At 36.8% G+C, this 26,427-nt stretch overlaps 1 protein-coding gene and 1 pseudogene across 2 annotated transcripts; both read right to left on the bottom strand.

Moving 5' to 3' along the window:
* Positions 1–10,060: 10,060 nt before the first annotated feature.
* Positions 10,061–12,862, bottom strand: LOC110303542 (uncharacterized). Of its 2 annotated transcripts, none has more exons than XM_085837550.1 (2): positions 12,834–12,862; positions 10,061–10,745 (listed from the first exon to the last, which is right to left on the bottom strand). In XM_085837550.1, the coding sequence occupies exons 1-2, from the start codon at positions 12,860–12,862 to the stop codon at positions 10,061–10,063; spliced, it is 714 nt and encodes a 237-aa protein (XP_085693676.1). The 2 variants fall into 2 exon arrangements, with proteins under 2 accessions (XP_085693676.1, XP_085693677.1); XM_085837551.1 differs by having other exon boundaries at positions 10,061–10,733.
* Positions 12,863–23,310: 10,448 nt separating this feature from the next.
* On the bottom strand, positions 23,311–26,115 carry LOC110303543 (uncharacterized; annotated as a pseudogene).
* Positions 26,116–26,427: the final 312 nt, after the last annotated feature.

Here is a 26,427-nt window from a genome sequence, read left to right as displayed (position 1 = left end):
CAAGAATGGTGATTCCCCCAGAGGTTCTTTTATTTTTGAGAATAGTTTTTGCTATCCTAGGTTTTTGTTACTCCAGATGAATATTCAAATAGCCCTTTCTAATTCAGTGAAATATTCATTTGGACTTTAAATGGGGATTGCATTAAATCTATAGATTGCTTTCAGCAGAATAGCCCTTTTTATTATATTAATCCAGCCAATCCATGAACATGTGAGATCTGTCCAACTACTGAGATCTTCTTCAATTTGTTTCTTCAGAGACTTGAAGTTCGTGTCTTACAGATCTTTCACTTCCTTGGTTAGAGTCACACCAAGGTATGTTATATTACTTGTGACTATTGTGAAGGGTGTTGTTTTCTTAATTTCTTTCTCAGCCCATTTATCCTTTGTGTAGAGAAAGGCCACTGATTTGTTTGAGTTAATTTTATATCCAGCTACTGCGCTGAAATTGTTTATCAGGTTTAGGAGTTCTCTGGTGGAATTTTCAGGATCACTTCTATATACTATCATCTCATCAGCAAACACTGACATTTTGATGTCTTCCTTTCCAATTTGTATCCCCTTGATCCCCTTTTGTTGTCTAATTGCTCTGGCTAGGATTCCAAGTACTATATTGAATAGGTAGGGAGAAAGTCTGCAGCTTGTCCAGTCCCTGATTTTAGTGGGATTGCTTCAAGATTTCCTCCATTTAGTTTGACGTTGGCTACTGGTTTGCTGTATATTGCTTTTATTATGTTTAGGTATGGGCCTTGAATCCCTTATCTTTCAAAGACTTTTATCATGAAGGAGTGTTGGATTTTGTCAAATGCATTCTCAGCATCTAATGGGATGATCATGTGATTTTTGTTTTTAAGTTTGTTTATATAGTGGATTATATTGATGGATTTCCATATAATAAACCATCCCTGCATCCCTGAGATGAAGCCTACTTTCTCAGGATGGATGATCATTTTGATGTGTTCTTGGATTTGGTGTGCGAAGATATTATTGAGCTTTTGCATCGATATTCATAAGGGAAATTGGTCTGAAATGGTCTTTCTTTGTTGGATCTTTGTGTGTTTTAGGTATCAGAGTAACTGTGGCTTCATAGAATGAATTAGGTAGAGTACATTCTGTTTCTATTTTGTGGAATAGCTTGAGAAGAGTTGGAATTAGGTGTTCTTTGAGGTTCTGATAGAACTCTGCACTAAACCCATCTGGTCCTGAGCTTTGTTTTTTATTGGCTGGGAGACTATTGATGACTGCTTCTTGTAATCTGATCCTGATTAAATTTTGGCACCTTGTATTTTTCTAAGAAGTTGTCCATTTCACTCAGGTTTTCTACTTTTGTTGAGTATAGCCCATTGCAGTAGGATCTGATATTTTGAATTTCCTCAGTTTCTGTTGTTAGGTCTACTTTTTCATTTCTGATTTTGTTAATTAGGATACTGTCCCTGTGCCATCTAGTTAGTCTGGCTAAGGGTTTATCTATCTTGTTGATTTTCCCAAAGACAGAGCTCCTGGTATGCTTTTTTCTTTGAATAGGTCTTTTGTTTCCACTTGGTTGATTTCAGCCCTGAGTTTGAATATTTCTTGCCTTTTACTCCTGTTGGGTGAATCTGCTTTGTTTAGGACTAGAGCTTCTAGGTGTGCTGTCAGACTGCTAGTGTATGCTCTCTGTAGGTTTTTTTTTTGTTTTTTTTTTTGCACTTAGGGCTATGAGTTTTCCTCTTAGGACTGCCTTCACTGTGTTCCATAAGTTTTGGAATGCTGTGGCTTCTTTTTCATTAAACTATAAAAAAGTCTTTAATTTCTTTCTTTATGTCATCCTTAACAAAGGAATCATTGAGTAGAGTGTTGTTCAGTTTCTACATGAATGTTGGCATTCTATTACTTATGTTGTTATTGAAGATCAGCCTTAGTCCATGGTGATGTGATAGGATGCATGGGATAATTTCAATATTTTTGTATCTGTGGAGGCCTGTTTTGTGACCAATTTTATGGTCAATTTTGGAGGATGTATCATGTAGCAGGGAGAAGAAGGTATATCATTTTGTTTTATGATAAAATGTTCTGTATGTAACTATTAAATCCATTTGTTTCATGACTTTTGTTAGTGTCCATGTGTCTCTGTTTAGTTTCTGTTTCCAGGATCTGTCCATTGGTGACAGTGGGGTGTTGAAGTCTCCTACTATTATTGTGTGAGGTGCAATGTGTGCTTTGAGCTTTACTAAAGTTTCTTTAAAGAATGTGGCTTCCCTTGTATTTGGAGCACAGATATTCAGCATTGAGAGTTCATCTTTGTAGATATTAACTTTGAGGAGTATGAAGTGCCCCTCCCTGTCTTTTTTGATGACTTTGGTTTAAAAGTCAATTTTATTCTATAGAATGGCTACTCTAGCTTGTTTCTTCAGACCATTTGCTTGGAAAATTGTTTTCCAACCTTTCACTCTGAGGTAGTGTCTGTCTTTTTCCCTGAGGTGGGTTTCCTGTAAGCAGCAAAATGTTGGTTCCTGTTTGTGTAGCCAGTCTGTTTGTCTATCTCTTTTTATTGGGTAATTGAGTCCATTGATGTTAAGAGAAATTAAAGAAAACTAATTGTTGCTTCCTGTTATTTTTGTTGTTAAAGCTGGGAATCTGTTCTTGCAGCTGTCTTCTTTTTAGGTTTGTTGAAGTATTATTTTCTTGCTTTTTCAAGGGTATAGTTTCTACTCTTGTGTTGGTGTTTTCCTTTTATTATCCTTTGAAGGTTTGGATTCATGGAAAGATATTTTGTGAATTTGGTTTTGACATGGAATACTTTGGTTTCTCCATCTATGGTTATTGAGAGTATGAAGGTTATGGTTATGAGGGTAAAGGTACTGGCCATGATCTTATTATGGCCCACAAAGGTATACTTATCCCGGTCTCAATCATCAGGTGTAAGAATAGCAGGATCATCTTGGGATTCATCTTGATCTTTCATGGTCCTTGTCAGTCGTGTCGGAACCCAAAGTGGATTTTCTTCACCCTGCAGAAAAACACAAATAGCTCCCCGGGCTCTGATTAATATAGGATCCGGGCCATACCATTTATTATCAAGGACATTTTTCCATTTGACCATTTCATTAGGCGATTGAGGCCATTGTCCGTGTCTTTCGGCTGGTGATCTTCCAGCATCATCCAATTTTAAAAAATTAAGAGTAAATATTGTAAGGGATAGAGCCATCTTTGGCGTCATAGCTTCTATCCCCCCTTTTTGTTTTTGCAAATATTGTTTCAAAGTACGATGGGCTCTCTCAATGATGCCTTGACCCTGTGGATTATAGGGCAACCCAGTAATATGTTTCACTTGCATTTGTTTGCAAAATTGGCTAAATTTAGAAGAAGTATACGCAGGACCATTATCTGTCTTTAGCACTAAGGGCTTGCCCCATGCAGCCCAAGCCTCCAAGCAGTGGGATATGACATGAACCGCTTTTCCCCCTGTCAATGGAGAGGCATGTAAGACACCAGAACTGGTATCGATGGACACATGTACATATTGTAATTTCCCAAAAGCTGGGATATGCGTGATGTCCATTTGCTAAACATCTGGGGGTCCCAATTCACGAGGATTAACGCCCAGGTAAGGTGCATTAATAAATTCTACACATCTACCACACTGTAGGACAATATCTCGAGCTTCTGTTCATGTGAGTTTAAACTTTTGTCGTAATGTGGAAGCAGGGACATGATAAAGTTGATGAAAATTCTTAGCACTGTCTATAGAGCTTTGTGATAGGAAAACCATATCTCTGGTGGCTGAATCAGCAATTACATTTCCCTTAACCATAGGTCCAGGTAATGATGTATGTGCTCTAATATGTTGAATATAAAAGGGGTGCTCACGCATCAAAATACAATCTTGTATTTTCATCAAAATTTCAGATACTGAACTAGACTGCTTAAAATTTCCGGCAGTCTCTCTCTAATGCTAGTACAGCATTAACCACATAAACAGAATCAGAGATAATATTTATGGGCATAAGAAATCTTTTAAAGACTTCTAAAACCACCAATCATTCTACTAATTGAGGGGCTCCTGGTATAAATTGCAACCTTACAGCCTTTTCATTTGTCACATAACTTCCAATTCCCATTTTGGATCCATAGGTATAAATATCAATGGCTCCCTTTATAGGAGTATTAGCCGTTACCTTTGGATATATCACTGGATGCAATAGCATAAAATGTAATAAAGGATGTTTAGGATAATGATTATAAATTAAACCAGAATAACTGCATCTAAGAATGGCCCATTCATCTATAGTCGCACACAACATTTGCATTTGTGCGGCAATATAGGGAACAATTATGGTATCAGGCATTTTTCCAAAGTGAGTAATTGAACTTTTTATATGTTTATGGGCCATATTTGCCACCATGGTGGGATAATGCTCTATAGTCTTATTGGGGGATATATGTGGATGTATCCATACTAAAGGACCATCTTGCCATAACACAGCAGTTGGCAAATTTATGGTTCTTAATATGCATAGGTACAAAGGTTCTTGCTCATTTATACGATTTAACTGTGCTTTTTGGATAGCTCTTTCCACCTTCCTAAGAACATCAGAAGTCTCAGGTGTTAATTGTCTCAATGAGGAGAATGTGATTCTCCTTCTAAAATTTGAAATAAAGGTTTTAATTCTGAAGTAGGCATCCTTATATAAGGTCTAATCCAATTTACATCTCCTAATAATTTTTGAAAATCATTTAATGTCTTTAGATGATCTTTTCTTATACTAATCTTTTGTGGGGTGACACACCGTAAAGTAATAGTGGCTCCTAAAAAATAGCTAACATTAGACTGCTGTACTTTTTCTGGTGCAGTAATCAAGCCATTATTTTTTTAAAGTTTCATTAAGCAAGCCATAAGCTTGCTGTATAATTTCTTCTTCAGGTCCACAACTCACAATATCATCCATATAGTGACAAATTTTTAAGGAGGGGAAACCATCTCTAACTGGTTGCAAAGCTTTTCCTACGTATAACTGGCATATGGTAGGGCTATTTGCCATTCCTTGTGGTAATACCCACCATTGATACCTTTTATCAGGCTCCATATGATTAATAGAAGGCAGGGTAAATGCAAATCTAGGTTGATCTTTCTTATTCAATGGAATGGAAAAGAAACAATCTTTAATATCTACTACTATAATTCTCCAATCCTTAGATAGAGCTGAGAGTAGGGAGAGTCCTCTTTGTACAGGACCTATAACTTGCATTTGTGCATTATTGGCTCTTAGGTCATGTAACAATCTCCATTTACCTGACTTTTTCTTTACAGCAAAAATAGGGGTATTCCAGGGTGATTGTGTGGGTTCCACATGTCCCAGGTCTAATTGTAATTGTACTAATTCTTTAGCTGCTTTTAACTTCTCAGAGGGTAAAGGCCACTGAGGCATCCACACCGTGTCCTCCGTATGCCACGGAATGGGCAAAGGCTCCTCAGTGGCCCCTAGAAAAAACCCAGCCCTTTCTTATCTGCTTTATCTGTGGCTTTAACTGGTGAAATTCTACCTTGTATGTTTTTTCCAAGACCTAGTCCAGGTATATATCCCATTCCTTTCATCATTTCCTTGCTTTTCTGAGAGTAATCGTTAGTCAATATAAAGTTCATGGCTGACAACACATCTCTTCCCCATAAGTTTACAGGTAAAGGGAGTACATAAGGTTGAAAAAGCCCTGTCCTTCCTTCTTTATTTTTCCATTGTAAGGATTTTGCACTTATAGTTGGGGTAGCCTCATATCCTAATCCTTGTAAGCTATGTGATGATTGATTAACAGGCCAAGAATCAAGACACCAATTACTGGTTATAATGCTTTTATCTGCTCCTGTATCCATTATACCTTGAAAGGCTTTTCCTTCTATTTGTAATTGTAAAGTGGGATGATTATCCAAATCTAAAGATATGTATGCCACATTAGTTCCTGTAGAACCAAGTCCCTTATCTCCTCAGGAATCCTGGCTACTAGGGAACATGTTATGCAAACTAGGAAGAATCAGCAATTGAGCAATGCGATCTCCAGGAGAAATGGCTATGATACCTCCGGGTGCAGAAGACATAATCTTAACTTGTCCCTCATAATCTAAGTCTATAACTCTGGAAAGCATCATCAATCCTTTCAAAGCAGAAGGGGAACTACCCAACAGTAGGCCTACTGTATCCTTTGGTAAGGGACCTCTAAAATCTGATGAAATAGGTATAAGAATTACTCTGGAGGTGGCACAGATGTACAATCCTGCTGAACCCGGAGTGGCTCTCCTCGGTCTCTGGGTGGCCTCATAGACACTGTGGTCCGAAATGCCCCATACATTTGGGGGCCCTGGAGACAGGGCCCCTCATTCCGTTTTTTGGCTGTTGTACTTTAAACTGAGGTATTGGCCTTCCTTTTATATCTCTGACTGATCTACATTCATTTGCCCAATGTCTTCCTTTCCCACATTTTGGGCAAATGCCTGGTACTGTCTTTTCAAACCTACTCTTTCTACCCTTTGTACACTGCTTTTGCATATGACCTGTTTGTCCACAATTATAGCAGGTTATTTCTTTTGTTTGCACCATCAAAACTGTGGCAGCCAGCCCTGCTTGGTAGGTGAAAATAGGACATCCAAGCAAGGAGAATCTAACCTCTCTCCAAACCTCCAGATAGAAGGTCCTCCTATAGGTGGCTGCTGAGGAGGCAGAGGGAGGGGGTGCAGAAGCTAATTCGCATTCCTCCTCTGCCTCGGCTCTTTTATTTTGTCCTTTCTGTCCACCTGATAACACTGTGTCTCCTTTCTTTTTCTTTTTTTCTTTTTAAGCCCTTCTCCTCTTCCGACATACTCTCTTGTTGCTCTGTAAGGATTTTCTGACCTGTCTTGACTGCCTCTACACACAGTTTCAAACAGTAACAGAGTCCATATATCAGAACAAACAAGACCAAAACTATCAGACCTACCCACAAAGGGTCAATGGGAGGAAAAAGCATAACTCATGAACCTTAACTTGTCCCAAAGCCGGGAAACTTATTGTCTCAATCCTTTCTTTCCTTCTTTTCTTTCCTTTCCCCTTTCCTTTTCTTCACTATTTCCTTTTCTTTATCACTGATTCCTTTTATTTTTCCTCCCTTTTCTTTTCCTTTTTATCTCCTTTTAACCCGGCGATCAATTTGGGAGACTTACTGGTACCACTGTTCCTCAGCTGAAGAGTTCTGAATCCACGCCGGATCCTTCTCAGCAGCCTGTTTTATGGGAACACTTTATTAACTGCTCCTTCCCTGCGATGCAGTTCTGAATCCTCCCTGTAGCAGAGGGTCTTCGCTCATGCCTGAAGATGTTTCTTTTCCCTGGTTTTTAGCACCACTGCTTGTGCGCGCCCTGACTCACCAGCAAGAACGACACTGCAACAGGATAGTTCTGCACACGTTTATTGGGAGAGCTTGATTGCAGAGATGAAGAGACCAAAAGCCCAGAACTGGTGCTGTTTATATAGGCCTAGGAAAGGCTTGTCTCACACCCAGATTGGTTGTGCTTGGGTTATGTTTACCACCTCAATTGCATGCCTACATCTGATTGGTTAACTTCTCTCTCATCTGATTGGTTAACTTGTCTTTCATCTGATTGGTTAAGTTGTCTCTCATCTGATTGGTTAATTTTGGTTAATTCTCAAAACCTCATCTTGGCAAAAAAACTTTACTGCCTATGTAAGCATGGTGGCCAGCGGGAGCCAGCACCACCCTGCAATGGCACATGTGCCTTCCCACAAGTCTTAGCTCTGGTCAGCAAATTCACATAACTTTTTTTTTTTTTCCTAGAGAATGCCTTCAGAATCAATCTTGCTGGTGCTAACTCAAACTTCTCATTTTGATTTCTGGATATGTAGCTCTCACAACCTCTTTGCCTTGTATCATGCCCAGAACATTCCGACGAGGGTCATTCTAGGACTGTGCAGCCTAGGATTTTGAACTCTCTACCTTCGGGCCATTCGAGACCTTATTCATTTTTTGCCATAATTTTCCAGATAATTTAAAGGGAAACATCAATTTTAGATTCATTTGCATTGCCAATTGCCTAGGTTCTATATAGATAGATCCCTCATGGTTAATTCCCCAATGAAAATAAGCATTCCTCTATGATATATGCATGGTCTAGCATCACTATGTAGGAACAGGTGATACACAGATCTGATCATGAACTGCAAATAATTTAACATAAATTCACACACTAGAGCCATTCCTACTTTACCCATTCTAGGCTCCTTGACAAGAAATCTCTAGCAACATTCTCTGTCATTCCTGTAACCAAGCCTACGAGTACCATGTTCACAAATTCATTTCATAGCTAAGGCACAAATTTTCTTAATAATTCACTCCAAATTTTCTCCATATACAGCCATGCAAATTGTCACTTGCCTGCCTATAGTGAAGAACGCTCCTTCACTGGGTTTCTCCACTTAATTTTCCCATGCTCATACTGATACAAGGATATCACACTTCAAGACATTGCTCTGCAAGCACACATTGTTAGCAGATAGATAAATATAATGAGATGGAAGGATATATGCTAGAATTATCCAAACACCACCACTACATTTTATTGTGTTCTTTATTTTCTTGACATTAACCCCAGATGTATATATCCATTTTGTATCTCCACAGTTAAGGACCTAAATATGGATGCACTCATGAAACATCATTGTCTCTCTGAGGTTCAGTAACTACTTTCACTCCCCCAAAGAGTCTTGCAGCACAATGCATTGGTTTTTCCTAAAAACAACACAACATGTTTCATCTCTGTAACAGGAGGCATAGTTCCCGGTCCACATATCCTTGGTAAGTTCCTTCAAAACAGCCCAGGTGCACCAGGAACAACTGGTACACTCTTGATTTTTGAGCACAGATAAATGCAGGCTTTGTCTGCTGAATTCTGGACCTTAAACACTAGAGCCATTCCCTGATGCCGAAGTCTACTTAAAGATAAGGAGATGATGCACTGAATTGGTCTCTTCTTGGTATTCTTTTTTTAAACAATATTTAATAATCTTCTATGATGTGTGGGAGGCACTAATCTATGAGTTTATCAGAATGTCTTATAATTCATTTCATTTAAATAATCCTTGAGCAGAATAATGTAAGGGATTTTCTATGTCTATCAAATTTCAACCTCCTTTCCACTTCAGCTTATGTTTTAGGTTCTGCCTCATGGAATGGGTCTTAAATCCATTTACCCACATAACATTTGTGACACTCTTATATGAATACATCTGCTAGAAAGAGCCTGCTGTAGTGCTCAGGATTTGCGGCTTTTTGATATCGACAATAGGAAGTAGTCTAATTTTCATCAATATGCATGTATATCAATAGGAATGAAGCTTGTATTTGGCAGGAGCTCCATTTCTTCATGTTCAATTACTTAAGAAATATTTTCCTTCCCAATAGTGTCATACTTACATAAAATTGTAGAGAATCTTGAATGGAATTGGAACAGTCTTTTTTCAGGAAGCATATCTTTTATGGAACCCTATTGACCCATGGTTTAAAGTAATATATCCCATTCTGGTCCACTGGTGCTTTATTAGAGGCATAAGATGTGTAGTAGGGAGTAATTTCACCCATTTAAATTCCTTGCATATATGTTCATAATTCATAATGTGCTTCCTTAATGGATTCCCACAAGAGTTTATAAAAGGCTCTCAGTATTTTCTGTACCTTGAGATTCTCCACAAAGGAATGTGATTATATTGTTTCCTTAAGCATCAACTAACTACCTTATGAAAATATTTCACCAGGGATTTGCCTTGTTTATTTTTGCAATATGGATTACAGATATGCATTCCCTTAGTACTGCTTGTAGGCAAAATTTGTGCAAATTATCATAGCCTTTAGAGCTTGAAAATGAAAAAGCTAAGGGATATAGTGGAAGAAGTAAGCATAAACACAGCTTGAGAATCAATTGATGCTTGCAATAGAACAAATTTATTTAGAATGAGTTGAGAACAACATGAGTTCCCTATAGGAATAGGAAACTTCTTAAAAGACCATTCTCAGAAATGTTGAAAATCCAAAACTTATCACTTCACGCATCTAGAAGGCCCATTTTGGAATCATCATTGGCCTTCACAGGACGCTGTAGTTTCAAATTGCTTATCTCAGAGAGAAACATGATCACACCAAAGAGTGACATGGTGGATATAAGGAGGCCTACTGGTAACACCAAAGTCAAATGTTTGCTTCTTAAAGCTTCTTTCTTAACAGGAAAATCATATGGAAAGTCCAGAGTGGTTTGGCCATAAAGATCTACCACGTGGTTCCAGATCACAGAAACAAATGTGAACATGCTGCTAACAGACAAAGTTAAGGCAGAGATCTTGTAGAAATATATCTGCATCTCCACTAGTGGGTTTTTCATGCAGCTGATTTTAATGGCCATTACACTGAAAAGCAGAACCACAGGCTTCATCAAAATGGCCGATATTATCAGGTTCTGTGCATACATAAATTCAGTTGAAATGTTCCAAGTTGAATCAATAGGGGTGTATACCAGCATCTTGGTTAGTTTTCCAGAGATGTTAAACTGCTGAGGGTAATATGCTTCCCACAGGCCAAAGGACACAAACTGCACAACATTGCTGTCAAATTCCCATAGGCGCCAGGATAAGGTGCTTGCAATAAGTATTTCAAGCATGAAAGCTGCTAAGCTGCAAAAGAGACGGCTCAGCTTGTAGATGCAGTCCTTTTCATTGATAAATCTGTAGGTGACATTAAACAAGTATAAAGTCAAATAATGACACAAAAGAATCTGGGACAACAATAATCATATTACATGGAGCAGTAAGATCTCATACCCAGTCTGTGATTTCACATAATTACATTTCCATGAATTAGTGTTTACCATACTAAAAGTAACTGTATAAGAAGCCTGGAAATCCATGACAATCAGATGATTACTGTCTTCAAGTAATTTTGTGACAAAATTTTGTGTATCTGTCAACTACTAAAATGTAATTTTATATTAACTAAGAATGCTCAACCTTGGAATTAATAGTATAAAAAATAAGTTTTTATTGTCATCTATGATGTGATGTTTATCATCTGTGAATTCAATTCACAAATATAATAAATACATGAAAACAACAAATACAAGAATGCTCAAATATCATTTCTAAATTACATTATAGGACTCTCATGTGACTATTATAAACTGAAGTGTGCTGAAAGAATAAGGAAAATGAAAACCTATTGACATGTCATAATGATAATGTACAAATTCCATACATGAAACACGTATACTCTTATATATTTATACAGGCTTTGATAGACACACTGTCATGCACCCATACACATGCAAACAGGAACACATCAAAATTACATGCCAAAAGGAACTCTATGTACAAAAAACTAACAGTGTTGCATGTCTGTGCAGCATATAATTTTGGAATGTGAAAATCTTTCAAAAGTATACAAATTTTTAATTAAGGTCACAGTGACAATGAATTTCAATATATGTAAATATCTCGGCCACAGCTACTCCTCAGTGAGAGGGTGATTGCTGCTCTTGTGAAAGGGCCTAAAATCATTCTTCAGTGCCAAAGTCTGAAATCTACACACAAATGAAGAAGACTTGTTGAAACTTACATAATTTAAATATAATGGATTCAAAAGCCCATTTTCAGGTTATAAACTTTATTTGATTGTTGCACATATACTATACTGACTATCTTTTGTCTATCTTTTAGCAAAAAATAGACTCCATTTGTAATGTATGCACGAATTCATGTAGATCTGTACTAAGTTAAAACTTTGGACATACTTAGTGTTAATGCTCATACAAAACTGTGAACCAAGGGATTCCATGGGATACTTGAAAAGAAAACCACAGGGGGAAATGTTTGTATCTACCAGATATGTGGTATATTTCATTTTCACTGTACATGCAGATGTGTTGAGGGTACTATAATCAGGATCTAGTTGCTAGGAAAACTTCCCTCCCAGGCACCCACTCTTTGATACTTACTAGGGAATTTGCATCCCTATTTGGAGAGGACAGTAGCTGTACCATTTGACAAGTTATAGCAGAGAGATAGGAATTTTTAAAAAATATTAAAAACATTTTATTAGTTGAAGTTAAAATATAATTACATAATTTCCTTCTTCCCTTTCTTCCCTCCAACCGTTCCTATGTATATTACCCCCTTACTCCCAAATGGATGGCTACCTTTTTTATTTATATAAAAGTAATATTCTATAACTATACACACACACATATATATCTAAGAATATATCTACAATCTTCTCAGTTCATACTATGTTACTTGTATTTATATTTCAAATCTGATCAATAGACATTGTTTAACCAATAGTAAGAATCTTTCCAGGGTTTCTTAGGGTTTTACTGCGATGAAGAGACACCATGACTACAACAACTCTTTATTTTTTAAGATATTTTCTTTATATACATTTCAAATCCTATCCTTAAATTTCCCTATACCCTCCCCATGCCATGCATCCCTACCCACCCACTCCTACTTCTTGGCCCTGGCATTACCCTGTACTGGGGCATATAAAATTTTCAATATCAAGGGGCCAGAGATAGGATTTTAATTGGTGGCATCTTCAGTAATACCCTGTTCAAATCTTCTTACTTACCAAGGCAAATCTGTGCCAGTGAACTGCAGGAACAGTGAATATTGATTTACAACCAGACAAAGGTGGAAAGTGTTGTTATGCAACAGAGATGAACTAGTCTAGAAGGATGAGGTTCTGCCTATGTCTGAATCCCATGGAATAGATTCATCTCTTTCATACAGACCCATTTTAAAACCTCCTATCCAACTTATTTAATGTTTTACCTCCATGTATCAACGATGAGTTGATCCATTTGAAAGATGCTTCGAAGGTAAATATCTTTGAATTAACAGGAAATGTTGAACAAAAATGGAGTCACAAAGAAGGTGAATCACCTTTAGGAAGAGAAATTGTGTTAGGCAGAAATTTCAACTCAGAACAGTGTCTCACCAACCAACTGCTGACTCACACAAACCTTTACAATTCGGTCCTACTTTGATTAGTTGGAGCCTCATTTTTCAATTTCACAGAGTTTAAACAATCTGATATGCCTAAACCTCCAGTCAGATCTGCACAACCTAGTAGAAAGCAACTGGCAGCCTTCTTGCATCTGCCTTCCCAGAGGACAGGAAGAACTATGGCTAGACATGGGATATCCTCCCTTCCCCTTCCTTACCCAGACCACTTTTAGTTCCCACATACTTGCCTTTATCTTTTCATTGAACTGCAAATGTTAGTGTCTGCCCAGTGTTAGAGACTCACATTAAAAAGTTTTATGTTCCCAAGACTACCAAAATTGAATGGCTCATTACTACTCAGATTTAACATATAGTCTTAAAGGGCCAGTGATGCTAATGCTCTTCTCATATGTTAGAATGTTTCTGGAAATATTTTTTTTCATTTTTAATTTAGAAAGATTCCTTATACAGCATAACTTGATAATGGATTTCCCATTTGATATTTGAAGATCCTTCCACATCTGCATACTCATCCAACTATATATGAATTTACTCATTACACCAAAGCATAAAAAGTCTTATAATACAGTTAATTATAGAAGGAAAAAACAGGAAATCCATAACTATACCAAATAAAATCTGAGGAGATTTAAAATAAATGATGTCACTAATTCCTGTCATGATCTCTTTCCTGGAGTGCAGTAGATGTACAGAGTGATGTACTATTGGTTAAAATGATTTTCTTTTTTCTAGCAAGCATAAACTGGAAATAGCTTCTAGGTTAGTGGTGATTCACTGTGTTCAGTACATTGTGTTAGTTCTACCATTGTCTGGTGTGCACTTGTTTGCATACTGTCAAAGTTTTCTGAATGACAGGAAAGGTCATAATGGATACATGAGATTTAGGCCTGAATACATCAAAGTCTCTCATATTCTCCACATTGTTCAGTCGAGGTTCTCTTTGTTAATTGTCATCTACCCCTCATAAAAGCTTATACAATGTCGATTGAGTGAGGCAGTTATATATGACAAAAGAGTATTAAGACTGAACTAATATCAATTTTCCCTAATCTGAATATTAGGAGTAGATTTTTTCCCTATAGCAATGAAGTATCTAATATCAGGTGCCTGTCCACATAAGCAAGGTTTTTTATAATATCTACTACTACTTGAATTGGATACTGAGTTTATTATAAATGTTGGATGTTAAACCCATAACATTTGTGAAACTTACATGGATGTATCATCCAAACAGGTCCCTGTAGTTCTAAGAACTTGTATCTCTGTGTTTTTGCTGGTTATAATTATCTTGCATTAACTACTCCAGAATCTTAAAGTACCATTCTCACTAACTACATGCATGAAAAACACAGGAAGAGTTCACACCTGCATATCTAAATGGGAAGAGGAGAGAGAGAGAGAGAGAGAGAGAGAGAGAGAGAGAGAGAGAGAGAGAGAGAGAGAGAGAGAGAGAGAAGACAATTTGAAGGAAAGAATGAAAGTCATATACATATGAAGACACCATACTATCATTACAAAAATAAACAGCAACAAAAAGGACCAGGAATTAACAATCAATCGCAATTAATATCTCTCTATTCCTCAATAAATAGATACAGATTCCAGTATGGTTATGAAATGCATCCATCTTTCAAATGCACACAAGAAACACACATTGGAATGGGATTGACTTCAAAGATTTGATTCAATTTTTTTTTGTTTTGTTTTGTGGGGGTCTTTTTTTTTAGCTAATCTGTTTTCTTTTTCTCTTTTTTTTTCTTTTTTTTCCTTGGGTATTTTCTTCATTTACATTCCAAATGCTATACCAAATGTCCCCTATACCCTCCACCCCTGCTCCCCTACCCACTCACTCCCACTTCTTGGCCCTGGCTTTCCCCTGTACTGGGGCATATAAAGTTTGCTAGACCAAGGGTCCTCTTTTCCCAAAGATGGCCAACTAGGCCTTCTTCTGCTACATATATAGCTAGAGTCATGAGCTCTGGGGTTACTGATTAGTTCATATTGTTCTTCCACCTATAGGTTTGCAGACCACTTCAGCTCTTGTGTACTATCTCAAGCTCCTATATCCTACATCCATCCTATAGATGACTATGAGCATCTACTTCTGTATTTGCCAGGCACTGGAAAAGCCTTAAAGGAGACAGCTATATCAGGATCTTTTCAGCAAAAACTTGCTGGTGTATGCAATAGTGTCTGCATTTGCTGGTTGATTGTGGGATGGAACCCAAGGTGGAGCTGTCTCTGGATGGTTGATCCTTTAGTCTTATCTCTAATCTTTGTCTCTGCAACTCCTTCCATGGATATTTTATTTCCTATACTAGGGAGGAATGAAGTATCCATGAGTTGGTGTTCCTTCTTGATTTTCTTGTGTTTTGGAAGTTGTATCTAGAGTGTTCTAGGATTCTGGGATAATATCCACTTATCAGTGAGTGCATATCAAATGACTTCTTTTGTGATTGAGTTACCACACTCAGGATGATAGTCTCCAGATACATCCATTTGCACAATAATTTCATAAATTCATTGTTCTTAATAGCTGAGTAATACTCCATTGTGTAAATTTACCACATATTCTGTATCTATTCCTCTGTTGTGGGTCATCTGGGTTCTTCCAGCTTCTGGCCATTATAAGTAGGGCTGATATGAGCATAGCGGAGCATGTGTCCTTATTACCAGTTGGGACAACTTCAGGGTATATACCCAGGAAAGGTATTACTGGATCTACTGGTAGTACCATGTCCAGTTTTGTGAGGAAACACCAGACTGATTTCCAGAGTGGTTATACAAGCTTGCAATTCCATGAGCAATGGAGGAGTGTTCCTATTTCTGGACATCATAGTCAGCATCTGCTGTCACCTGAATTTTTTATCCTGGCCATTCTGACTGGTGTGAGGTAGAATCTCAGGGTTGTATTGATTTGCATTTCCCTGATGATTAAGGGTGTTTTGCATTATTCAAGGTCTTCTCAGCCCTTCATTATTCCTAGGTTGAGAATTCTATGTTTAGCTCAGTACCCCATTTTTTAATAGGGTTATTTGAATTTCTGGAGTCCAGCTTCTTGAGCTCTTTGTATATATTGGATAACAGTCCCCTATCAGATTTAGGATTGGTAAAAATTCTTTCCCAATTTGTTGGTGGCCTTTTTGTCTTATTGACAGTATCTTTTGCCCTACAGAAGATTTGCAATTTTATAAGTTCCCATTTGTTGATTCTTGATTTTACAGCACAGGCCATTCCTGTTCTGTTTAGGAAATATTCTCCTGTACCCATATTTTTGAGGGTTTTCCCCACTTTCTCCTCTCTAAATTTCAGTGTCTCTGGTTTTATGTGGAGGTCTTTGATCCACTTAGACTTGAGCTTTGTACAAGGAAATAAGAATGGATCAATTTGCATTCTTCTACACGATAACCGCCAGTTGTGCCTTCCCAATTTGTTGAAAATGCTGTCTTTTTTCACCTGGATGGTTTTAACTCCATTGTCAAACATCAGGTGACCATGTGTGTGTGGGTTTATTTTTGGGTCTTCAATTCTATTCCATTCATCTACCTGTCCATCACTGTACCAGTAACATTCAGTTTTGATCACAATTGCTCTATAGTACAGCTTGAGGTCAAGAATGGTGATTCCCCCAGATGTTCATTTATTACTAAGAATAGTTTTTGCTATCCTAGGTTCTTTGTTACTCCAGATGAATATTCAAATTACCCTTTCTAATTCAGTGAAAAAATTCAGTTGGAATTTAAATTCGGATTGCATTGAATCTGTAGATTGCTTTCAGCAGGATGACCTTTTTATTATATTAATCCTGCCAATGCATGAGCATGGGAGATCTATCCAACTTCTGAGATCTTCTTCAATTTCTTTCTTCAGAGACTTGAAGTTCCTATCTTACAGATCTTTTACTTCCTTAGTTAGAGTCATACCAAGGTATTCTATATTACTTGTGAATACTGTGAAGGGTGTTGTTTCCCTTATTTCTTTCCAGCTCATTTATGCTTTGTGTATAGAAAGGCCACTGATTAGTTTGAGTTAATTTTATATCCTGTTACTGCAAGGAAGCTGTTTATCAGGTTTAGGAGTTCTCTGGTGGAATTTTCAGGATCACTTCTATATACTATCATCTCATCTGCAAACCCAGGCATTTTAATTTCTTCCTTTCCAATTTGTATCCCTTTGATCCCATTTTGTCGTCGAATTGCTCTGGCTAGGATTTCCAGTACTATATTGAATAGGTAGGAAGAAAGTCAGCAGCCTACCTAGTCCCTGATTTTAGTGTGATTGCTTTGAGTTTTCCTCCATTTAGTTTGATATGGGCTACTGGTTTGCTGTATATTGCTTTTACTTTGTTTAGGTATGGGCCCTGAATCCCTTATCTTTCCAAGACTTTTATCATGAAGGGGTGTTGGATTTTGTCAAATGTTTTCTCAGCATCTAATGGGATGATCATGTGTTTTTTGTCTTTGAGTTTGTTTATATAGTGGATTTTATTGATGGATTTCCATATAATAAACCATCCCTGCATCCCTGAGATGAAGACTACTTTCTCAGGATGGATTATCATTTTGATGTGTTGATGGATTTGGTGTGCGAGGATGTTATTGATTGTTTTTACATCTATATTCATAAGGGAAATTGGTCTGAATTTGTCTTTCTTTGTTGGATCTTTGTGTGTTTTAGGTATCAGAGTAACTGTGGCTTCATAGAATGAATTGGGTAGAGTTCATTCTGTTTCTATTTTGTGGAATAGCTTGAGAAGAGTTGGAATTAGGTGTTCTTTGAGGTTCTGATAGAACTCTGCACTAAACCCATCTGGTCCTGAGTTTTTTTTTTTTTTTTTTGGCTGGGAGACGATTGATGACTGCTTCTATTAATCTGATCCTGATTAAACTTTGGTAACTTGTATTTGTTTTGGAAGTTGTCCATTTCACTCAGAGTTTGTACTTTTGTTGAGTATAGGCTTTTGTAGTAGGATCTTATAATATTTTGGATTTCCTCAGGTTCTGTTCTTATATCTACTTTTTCACTTCTGATTTTGTTAATTAGGATACTGTCCCTGTGCCCTCTAGTAGATCTGGCTAAGGGTTTATTTATCTTGTTGATTTTCTCAAAGACCCAGCTCCTGGTTTGGTTGTTTCTTTGAATAGGTCTTTTTGTTTCCACTTCCTTTATTTCAGCCGTGAGTTTGATTATCTACTGCTTTCTACTTCTCTTAAGTGAATTTGCTTACTTTAGTTCTAGAGCTTCTAGGTGTGCTGTCAGACTGCTAGTGTATGCTCTCTGTAGTTTTTTTTTTTTGGCACTTAGGACTATGAGTTTTCCTCTTAGGACTGCCTTCACTGTGTTCCATAAATTTTGGAATGTTGTGGCTTCATTTTCATTAAACTATAAAAAAGTCTTTAATTTCTTTCTTTATGTCATCCTTAACCAAGGAATCTTTGAGTAGAGTGTTGTACAGTTTCTACGTGAATGTTGGCTTTCTATTACTTATGTTGTTATTGAAGATCAGCCTTAGTCCGTGGTGATGTGATAGGATGCATGGGATAATTTCAATATTTTTGTATCTGTGGAGACCTGTTTTATGACCAATTATATGGTCAATTTTGGAGGATATAACATGTGGCAGGGAGAAGAAGATATATCATTCTGTTTTATGATAAAATGTTCTGCAGGTACCTATTAAATCCATGTGTTTCATGACTTCTGTTAGTGTCCATGTGTCTCTGTTTAGTTTCTGTTTCCAGGATCTGTCCATTGGTGACAGTGGGTGTTGAAATCTCCTACTATTACTGTGTGAGGTGCAATGTGTGCTTTGAGCTTTACTAAAGTTCCTTTAATGAATGTGGCTTCCCTTGTATTTGGAGCACAATTATTCAGAATTGAGAGTTCATCTTTGTAGATATTAACTTTGAGGAGTATGAAGTGCCCCTCCCTGTCTTTTTTGGTGACTTTGGTTTAAAAGTCAATTTTATTCAATAGAATGGCTATCCCAACTTGTTTCTTCAGACCATTTGCTTGGAAAATTGTTTTCCAACCTTTCACTCTGAGGTAGTGTCTCTCTTTTTCCCTGAGGTGGGTTTCCTGTAAGTAGCAAAATGTTGGTTGCAGTTTGTGTAGCCAGTCTGTTAGTCTGTGTCTTTTTATTCGGTAATTGAATCCATTGATGTTAAGAGAAATTAAAGAAAACTAATTATTGTTTCCTGTTATTTTTGTTGTTAAAGCTGGGATTCTGTTCTTGCGGCTGTCTTCTTTTAGGTTTGTTGAAGTATTATTTTCTTGATTTTTCTAGGGTATAGTTTCTACCCTTGTGTTGGTGTTTTCCTTTTATTATCCTTTGACTGGCTGGATTCATGGAAAGATATTTTGTGTATTTGGTTTTGACATGGAATACTTTGGTTTTTCCATCTATGGTAATTGAGAGTTTTGCTGGGTATAGTAGTCTTCGTTGGCATTTGTGTTCTCTTAGGGTCTGTATAGCATCTGTCCAGAATCTTCTGGCTTTTATAGTCTCTGGTGAGAAGTCTGGTGCAATTCTAATAGGTCTACCTTTATATGTTACTTGACCTTTTCCCTTTACTGCTTTTACTATTCTATCTTTATTTAGTGCATTTGTTGTTTTGATTATTATGTGTCAAGAGGAATTTCTTTTCTGGTCCAAACTATTTCGAGTTCTGTAGGCTTCTTGTATGTTCATGGGAATCTCATTCTTTAGGTTGGGGAAGTTTTCTTTTATAGTTTTGTTGAAGGTATTTGCTGGCCCTTTGTGTTGAAAATCTTCATTCCTATCTACTCCTATTTTACGCTTTTTTGGTCTTCTCATTGTGCCCTGAATTCCCTGGATGTTTTGAGTTAGGATCTTGTTTCATTTTGAATTTTCTTTTATTGTTGTGCCCTTGTTCTCTATGGAATCTTCTTCATCTGAGATTCTCTCTTCCATCTCTTGTATTCCGTTGCTGATGCTCCTATCTATGGTTCTTGATTTCTTTCCTAGGGTTTCTATCTCCAGAGTTGTTTAACTTTGGGTTTTCTTTATTGTTTCTACTTCTCTTCTTAGGCCTTTGTTGGTTTTGTTCAATTCTATCACCTGTTTGGTTGTGTTTTCCTGTAGCTCTTTAAGGGATTTTTGTGTTTCCCCTAGACCTCCACATTGTCCATATTTGTAGATTTAATTTCCTAATGTTCTCTTTTTAATACTTACTGAACTTTTTAATATTTATAGAACTGTGCAATTTTTCTATTCTCAAGACTTCTTCTTAATAAACACATTGTTAATCAAAATTTCCCTGGGATCCCCCATATTTCCGCCAGTGCCTTATCTACTCTCCAAGAGCTAACTCAGCTAAGTCAACCCTTTAATGAAACTTTATCCATTTGTAGCCAGATATTCTCTTGTTTTTGCCTAGTTGCTAACAGATTATGCCAACCTATAGCCTCATGACTGCACTCCAAGTCATACTTGTGGTCATTATCCTACTGCAACAGTTTTCATGTTGTTCTTACAAAGAAAACCTTTCATATCTTTCCTATTGTTTACTTTCTAGCAGTGTTTGCAAGTCTTTAACACTGCTTTGTCTGGGAAGCTTTCGAAATCCTTGTATGACTGCACCATCCCCATCATGCCAAGACTTTTCTATGGCCATAGAATTACTGAAATAATTTTTTGCTGTGAGTAACCTAAAGAAAGCACACATGTTGTATTTCCAATTTTCAATTAATATCTGGATGCACAGAGAATATCAACTATCCCTGATGAATCACCACTGAACTGAATGGTCATTGGAAACATAACCTCACATATAAACACAAACCAGCAGGCAAACAACCCCCCACAGACACACACAAATCCCTAAAATGTTTCACTTGGTTTGCACAATTCATATATTAATTTTTCTTTCCTATTTTCAAAGAACATTGAGTTTTTGCTGCCAATACACTCATTCTCATTCTTAGGTCTGGTCAGCAAAGACACATACTGTTTTTTTATTTCCTGGAGAATGCCTTCAGAATTAGTCTTGCTGGTGCTATCTCAAACTTCTCATTTTGATTTCGGGATTTGTAGCTCTCACAACCTCTTTGCCTTGTATCATTCCTGGAACATCCCCACTAACATCATTCTAGATCTGCGAAGCCTAGGATTTTGACCTCTCTACCTTCAGGCCAACCTAGACCTTATTCATTTTTTTTGCCATAATTTTCCAGATAATTTAAAGGGAAACATCAATTTTAGATTCATTCTCACTGCCAATTGCCTAGGTCCTATATAGCTAGATCCCTCATGATTAATTCCCCCATGAAAATAAGCATTCCTCTATGATGTATGCCTGGTCTAGCATCACTATGTAGGAAAAGGTGATACAGAGATCTGATCATGAGCTGCAATAACTTAACATAAATTCACACACTATAGCCATTCCTACTTTACCCAGTCTAGGCTCCTTGACAAGAAAGCTCTTACAACATCATTCTCTGTCATTCCTGTAACCAAGCCTACGAGTACCATCTTCACAAATTCATTTCATAGCTAAGGCACAAATTTTCTTTATAATTCACTCCAAATTTTCTCCATATACAGCCATGCAAATTGTCACTTGCCTTCTTTTAGTGAAGAACGCTCCTTCACTGGGTTTCTCCACTGAGTTTTTCCATGCTCATACTGATACAAGGATATCACACTTCAAGACATTGCTCTGCAAGCACACATTGTTAGCAGATAGATAAATATAATGAGATGGAAGGATATATGCTAGAATTATCCAAACACCACCACTACATTTTATTGTGTTCTTTATTTTCTTGACATTAACCCCAGATGTACATATCCACAGTCTATCTCCACATATGGAGATAGACTAAATATGGATGCACTCATGAAACATCATTGTCTCTCTGAGGTTCTTTAACTATTTTCACTCCCCTAAAGTGGCTTGCAGCTCAATAAATGCATGGGTTTTTCCTAAAAACAACACAACATGTTTCATCTCTGTAACAGGAGGCATAGTTCCCGGTCCACATATCCCTGGTAAGTTCCTTCCAAACAGTCCAGGTGCACCAGGAACACCTGGTACACTCTTGATTTTTGAGCACTGATAAATGCTGACTTTGTCTGCTGAATTCTGGACCTTAAACACTAGAGCCATTCCCTGATGCCCAAGCCTACTTAAAGATAAGGAGATGATACACTGAATTGAATTAGTCTATTCTTGGTATTCTTTTATTTTTTTACCATTATTTAATAATCTTCTCTGATGTGTGGGAGGCACTAATCTATGAGTTTATCAGAATGTCTTTATAATTCATTTCATTTAAATCATCCTTGAGCAAAATAATGTAAGGGGTTTTCTATGCTTATCAAATTTCAACCTCCTTTCCACTTCAGCATGTGTTTTAGGTTCTGTCTCATGGAATGGGCCTTAAATACATTTAAATTATGTTTTTTACCCACATAACATTTGTGACACTCTTATATGAATACATCTGCTAGAAAGTCCCTGTTGTAGTTCTCAGGATTTGCAGCTCTTTGATATTGACAATAGGAAGTAGTCTAATTTTCATTAATATGCATGTATATTAATTGGAATGAAGCTTGTATTTGGCAGGAGCTCCATTTCTTCATGTTCAATTACTTAAGAAATTATTTCCTTCCCAATAGTGTCATACTTACGTAAAACTCTAGAGAAACTTGAATGTAATTGAAATAATCTGTTTTTAGGAAGCATATCATTGATGGAACCCTATTCACCCATGGTTTAAAGTAATATATCCCATTCTGGTCCACTGGTGTTTTATTAGAGGCATAAGATGTGTAGTAGGGAGTTATTTCACCTATTTAAATTCCTTGCACATATGTTTATAATTCATAATGTGCTTCTTTAATGGATTCCCACAAGAGTTTATAAAAGGCTCTCAGTATTTTCTGTACCTGAAGTTTCTCCACAAAGGAATGTGTTTACATTGTTTTCCTTAAACATCAACTAACTACCTTATGAAAATATTTCACCAGGGATTTGCCTTGTTTATTTTTGCAATATGCATTACAGATATGCATTCCCTTACTACTGCTTGTGGGCAAAATTTGAGCAAATTATCATAGCCTTTAGAGCTTGAAAATGAAAAAGCTAAGGGATATAGTGGAAGAAGTAAGCATAAACACAGCTTGAGAATCAATTGATGCTTGCTGTAGAACAAATATATTTAGAATGAGTTGAGAATGACATGAGTTTCCTGTAGGAATAGGAAACTTCTTAAAGACCATTCTCACAAATGTTGAAAATCCAAAATCATCACTTCACGCATCTAGAAGGCCCATTTTGGAATCATCATTGGCCTTCACAGGAGGCTGTAGTTTCAAATTGCTTATCTCAGAGAGAAACATGATCACACCAAAGAGTGACATGGATGCTATAAGGAGGCCTACTGGTAACATCACGTACAAATGTTTGCTTCTTAAAGCTTCTTTCTTAACAGGAAAATCATATGGAAAGTCCAGAGTGGTTTGGCCATAAAGATCTACCACGTGGTTCCAGATCACAGAAACAAATGTGAACATGCTGCTAACAAAGTTAAGGCAGAGATCTTGTAGCAATATATCTGCATCTCCACTAGTGGGTTTTTCATGCAGCTGATTTTAATGGCCATTACACTGAAAAGCAGAACCACAGGCTTCATCAAAATGGCCAATATTATCAGGTTCTGTGCATACATAAATTCAGTTGAAATGCTCCAAGTTGAATCAATAGGGGTGTATACCAGCATCTTGGTTTGTGTTCCAGAGATGTTAAACTGCTGAGGGTAATATGCTTCCCACAGGCCAAAGGACACAAACTGCACAACATTGCTGTCAAATTCCCATAGGCGCCAGGATAAGATGCTTGCAATAAGTATTTCAAGCATGAAAGCTGCTAAGCTGCTGAGGAGGCTGCTCAGCTTATAGATGCAGTCCTTCTCATTGATAAATCTGTAAGTGACATTAAACAAGTATAACGTCAAATAATGACACAAAAGAATCTGGGACAACTATAGTCACATTACATGGAGCAGTAAGATCTCATACCCAGTCTGTGATTTCACATAATTACATATCCACGAAATAGTGTTTACCATACTACAAGTAACTGTATAAGAAGCCTGGATATCCATGACACTCAGAGGATTACTGTCTTCAAGTAATTTTGTGTCAAAAGTTTGTGTATCTGTCAACTACTAAAATGTAATTTTATATTAACTAAGAATGCTCGCCCTTGGAATTAATAGTATAAAAAATAAATTTTTATTGTCATCTATGATATGATGTTTATCACCTGTGAATTCACTTCACAAATATAATAAATACATGAAAGCATCAAATACAGGAATGCTCAAATATCATTTCTAAATTATATTATAGGACTGTCATGTGACTATTATAAACTGAAGTGTGCTGAAAGAACAAGTAAAATGAAAACTAATTGACATGGCATAATGATGAATGTACAAATTCCATACATGAAACATGTATAGTCTTATATATGTATACAGGCTTTGATAGACACATTGTCATGAAACCATACTCTTGCAAACAAGAACACATCAAAATTACATGCCAAACAGAACTCTTTGTGGAAAAACTTTACAGTGTTGCACGTCTTTGTGGCATATTTTTTGAAATGTGAAAATCTTTCAAAAGCTATAGAAATTTTTCATTAAGGGCACAGTGACAATGAATTTCAAAATATGTAAATATCTAGGCCACAGCTACTCCTCAGTGAGAGGGTGATTGCTGCTCTTGTGAAAGGGCCTAAAATTATTCTTCAGTGCCAAATTCTGAATTCTACACACAAATCAGGAAGACTTGTTGAAACTTACATAATTTAAATATAATGTATTCAAATGCCCATTTTCAATTATGAACTTTATTTGATTGTTGTACATATACTATACTGACTATCTTTTGTCTATCTTTTAGAAAAAAATAGACTCCATTTGTAATGTATGCACAAATTCATTTAGATCTGTACTATGTTAAAACTTTGGATATAGTTACTGTTAATGCTCATAGAAAACTGTGAACCAAGGCATTCCATGGGGTACTTGAAAAGAAAACCACAGGGGGAAATGTTTGTATCTACCAGATATGTGGTATATTTCATTGTCTCTGTACATGCATATGTGTTGAGGGTACTATAATCAGGATCTAGTTGCTAGGAAAACTTCCCTCCCAGGCATCCACTCTTTAATACTTACTAGGGAATGTGCTTCCCTAATTGGAGAAGATAGTAGCTGTACCACTTGGCAAGTTAAAGCAGAAAGATAGGATTTCTTTTTTTTTTTTAAACATTATATTTTATTAGTTGAAGTTAAAAAATAATTACATAATTTCCTTCTTCTCTTTCTCCCCTCCAGCCTTTCCTATTTATATTACCCCCTTACTCCCAAATGGATGGCTACATTTTCTTTATTTATATAAAATGTTATTTTTCAAAAACTATACACACCCACATATATTTCTAAGTATATATCTAAAATCTTCTCATTGTATAGAATGTTACTTGTATTTATATTTCAAATCTGATCAATTGATATTGTTTAACCAATAGGAAGATTCTTTCCAGGGTGTCTTAGGGTTTTATTGTGATGAAGATACACCATGACTACAACAACTCTTTTTTTCCCAAGATACTTTCTTTATATATATTTCAAATGCTATCCTGAAATTTCCCTATACCCTCCCCATGCCATTCTTCCCTACCCACCCACTCCCACTTCTTGGCCCTGTCATTACCCTGTACTGGGGCATATAAAGTTTTCAATACCAAAGGGCGAGAGATAGTATTTAAATTGATGGTATCTTCAGTAATACCCTGTTCATATCTTCTTACTTACCAAGGCAAATCTGTGCCAGTGAACTGCAGGAACAGTGAATATTGATTTACAACAAGACAAAGGTGGAAAATGTTGTTATGCCACACAGATGAACTAGTCTAGAAGGATCAGGTTCTGCCTATGTCTGAATCCAATGGAGTAGATCTATCTCTTTCATACAGACCCGTTTTAAAACCCACTATCCAACTTATGTAATGTTTTACCTCCGTGTATAAATGATGAGTTGATCCATTTGAAAGATGCTTCGAAGGTAAATATCTTTGAATTAACAGGAAATGTTGAACAGAAATGGAGTAACAAAGAAGGTGAATCACCTTTAGGAAGAGAAATTGTGTTAGGCACAAATTTCAACTCAGAACAGTGTCTCACCAACCAACTGCTGACTCACACAAACCTTTACAATTCTGTCCTACTTTGATTAGTTGGAGCCTCATTTTTAAACTTCACAGAGTTTAAACAATCTGATATGCCTAAACCCCCAGTCAGATCTGCACGATCATTATGTCCCTGTAATATACAGCACCCACTCATATTCAGGAAATTA

This window comes from Mus caroli, unplaced genomic scaffold, assembly GCF_978045245.1.
Source record: "Mus caroli unplaced genomic scaffold, Mus_caroli_1 scaffold_5, whole genome shotgun sequence".
Lineage (NCBI taxonomy): Eukaryota > Metazoa > Chordata > Mammalia > Rodentia > Muridae > Mus > Mus caroli.
The sequence above is the reverse complement of the archived record's forward strand: the minus strand, read 5'-3'. Positions and strand labels throughout refer to the sequence as shown.